The sequence below is a fragment of the Olea europaea genome, unplaced genomic scaffold (assembly GCF_002742605.1).
Source record: "Olea europaea var. sylvestris unplaced genomic scaffold, O_europaea_v1 scaffold21835, whole genome shotgun sequence".
In the NCBI taxonomy this organism is placed as follows: domain Eukaryota; kingdom Viridiplantae; phylum Streptophyta; class Magnoliopsida; order Lamiales; family Oleaceae; genus Olea; species Olea europaea.
Genome location: NW_019239842.1, coordinates 1 through 1,807, shown reverse-complemented (window position 1 = coordinate 1,807; position 1,807 = coordinate 1). Strand labels below are relative to the sequence as shown.

Here is a 1,807-nt window from a genome sequence, read left to right as displayed (position 1 = left end):
GAGAGGGAGGGAGGGAGGGAGAGGAAGGACTATGGCGTTCAAGCCATATTAGAATAGAAGTTGATGATGGTCAGGCTGCAGGAAGTCGTTCCAGTGGTGCTTTCAATATGGAAGTTGAAGGGGAAGAGAGTGCAGTTATGGTTGACCCAGTCACTGGGACCTTTCCTGTGGTGTGGTCATCAAGGAGTAGGTTGTTCAGGAAGAGGCAGGATACACGAGCTAGAAGGTAAGAGTGATAAGGCTGTATGGGGCTAAGTGCCTAGAGAGGGGCTTGTGGGAATAAATAAGGAAGGTAATGGTGCAGATCTATTGTGGGGGGGTAGCGATGGTGTGGGTGTCGGATTTTTCCAATGCATTAACAACAATGGTCACTCTCGGAAGAATGATGGGGTTAAAAAGAGTTGATTTGGGTAAATGAACATCATTTTGAAACAATCCAGAAATGAAAGGAAGGCTTTTATTTTGTTATGGAGGGAGACACTGAGCCACAAACGTAAGAACCTTGAGCTTTTGAACCTCTCCTAGCTAATCAGAAAAGGCAAATTTCAGGAGACATACCACTTGTATAATGTCAAACATTCAAAATCAATTTTATTGAACAAAAACAGTCAACACAGACAATTAAGACTAAACTCTTCCTTTATTACAATGAAAGGCTTTCTAATAGATGATCCACACTCATCAGACAAAGAAGAAAGGCTAGAATCTGCAGTAACTCTAGAAGAAATGAATAAGTCATGTTTCCTGAATTGGACATATTTTTTACACACTATCCTTATAGTAAAACAAGACAATTATTCATATTCCATGATAACTATATAAGTCTTCACTTAGACTACCTGTATGAAATTTAACTATATATGACGTCTCTTAAAAGATAATCTTGTTTTCCGAAATGAAACTTAACCAAGGTATAGCATTACTATAACTGTATTGATACTATCCATCAATCAAGATTGTACCTTTCTATCAAATTGACTATCATTCAACTTTTATATATGCCAACTATCTACATATACAACATTTTAATAGTTTAAAAAAAGTGTACAGTGACAGAGGCTTACCCGCTTGCATCCATAACATCCCTCGAAATCTTCATCTTCTTTGTAGTCCCCTTATACAAATCCTCCAAACTGCACGGCAAGTTCCTCTCAATTGCGGCCGCCTTGCGTGGCATGCCACTTGAACCCCCTTCCCCTCCTGCAGCATTCCTAAATGAAGCAAATATATCATCCCCAAACATACTCCTCGGGAAACCTGATCCCCCAGCCCGTGACCCGCTTCCCATATCCCCCATTCCTCCAAACGGGCTCGAGTACCCAAAAAACTCAGAAAATATGTCATCTGCACTGCGAGGGTTGAAACGGAACATGGTTGGCCCCCCTCCTTCCGACCCGCCAGAAAATCCACCAGCACCTGGCGGTGGCACCTGCCCCTTTAATCCTTCCTCTCCGTATTGATCATAAACTGCTCTCTTCTGTGGATCACTCAATACCTGCAATAATCCCACAAAACAAATCAATTCTTTAAAAGAAATCCTCTTTTTCTTGTGGGTTGTAATAATATGAGCATAATTATGTGTTTTAGAGTATACTTACGTCGTAGGCTTCCGAGATTTGTTTGAATTTGGCTTCGGCGTCTTTCTTGTTGTTAGGGTTTTTGTCGGGGTGCCACTTCATGGCGAGTTTCCGATAGGCTTTTTTGAGGTCATCGTCTTTGGCATTGCGGTCCACCTGAAGAATCTTATAATAATCCACACCCATTTTTTTCTTCTTGCTTTCAAAATATCTCTGTTTTCTTGTTTACC

At 41.1% G+C, this 1,807-nt stretch overlaps 1 protein-coding gene across 1 annotated transcript; it reads right to left on the bottom strand.

Annotated features, from left to right (window-relative positions):
* Positions 1–1,032: 1,032 nt before the first annotated feature.
* LOC111380699 (dnaJ homolog subfamily B member 3-like) lies at positions 1,033–1,801 on the bottom strand. The gene is made up of 2 exons (XM_023004333.1): positions 1,599–1,801; positions 1,033–1,495 (listed from the first exon to the last, which is right to left on the bottom strand). Exons 1-2 carry the CDS (start codon positions 1,761–1,763, stop codon positions 1,061–1,063), a joined length of 600 nt encoding a protein of 199 aa, XP_022860101.1. The 5' UTR covers positions 1,764–1,801; the 3' UTR covers positions 1,033–1,060.
* Between the last annotated feature and the right edge of the window lie 6 nt (positions 1,802–1,807).

Excerpts from the sequence above, each read along its gene's own strand:
- LOC111380699 (XM_023004333.1), bottom strand. The coding sequence starts at position 1,763 with ATGGGTGTGGATTATTATAAGATTCTTCAGGTGGACCGCAATGCCAAA. Across the intron at positions 1,496-1,598 it reads AAATCTCGGAAGCCTACGAC|GTATTGAGTGATCCACAGAA; the intron begins GTAAGTATACTC and ends GGATTATTGCAG.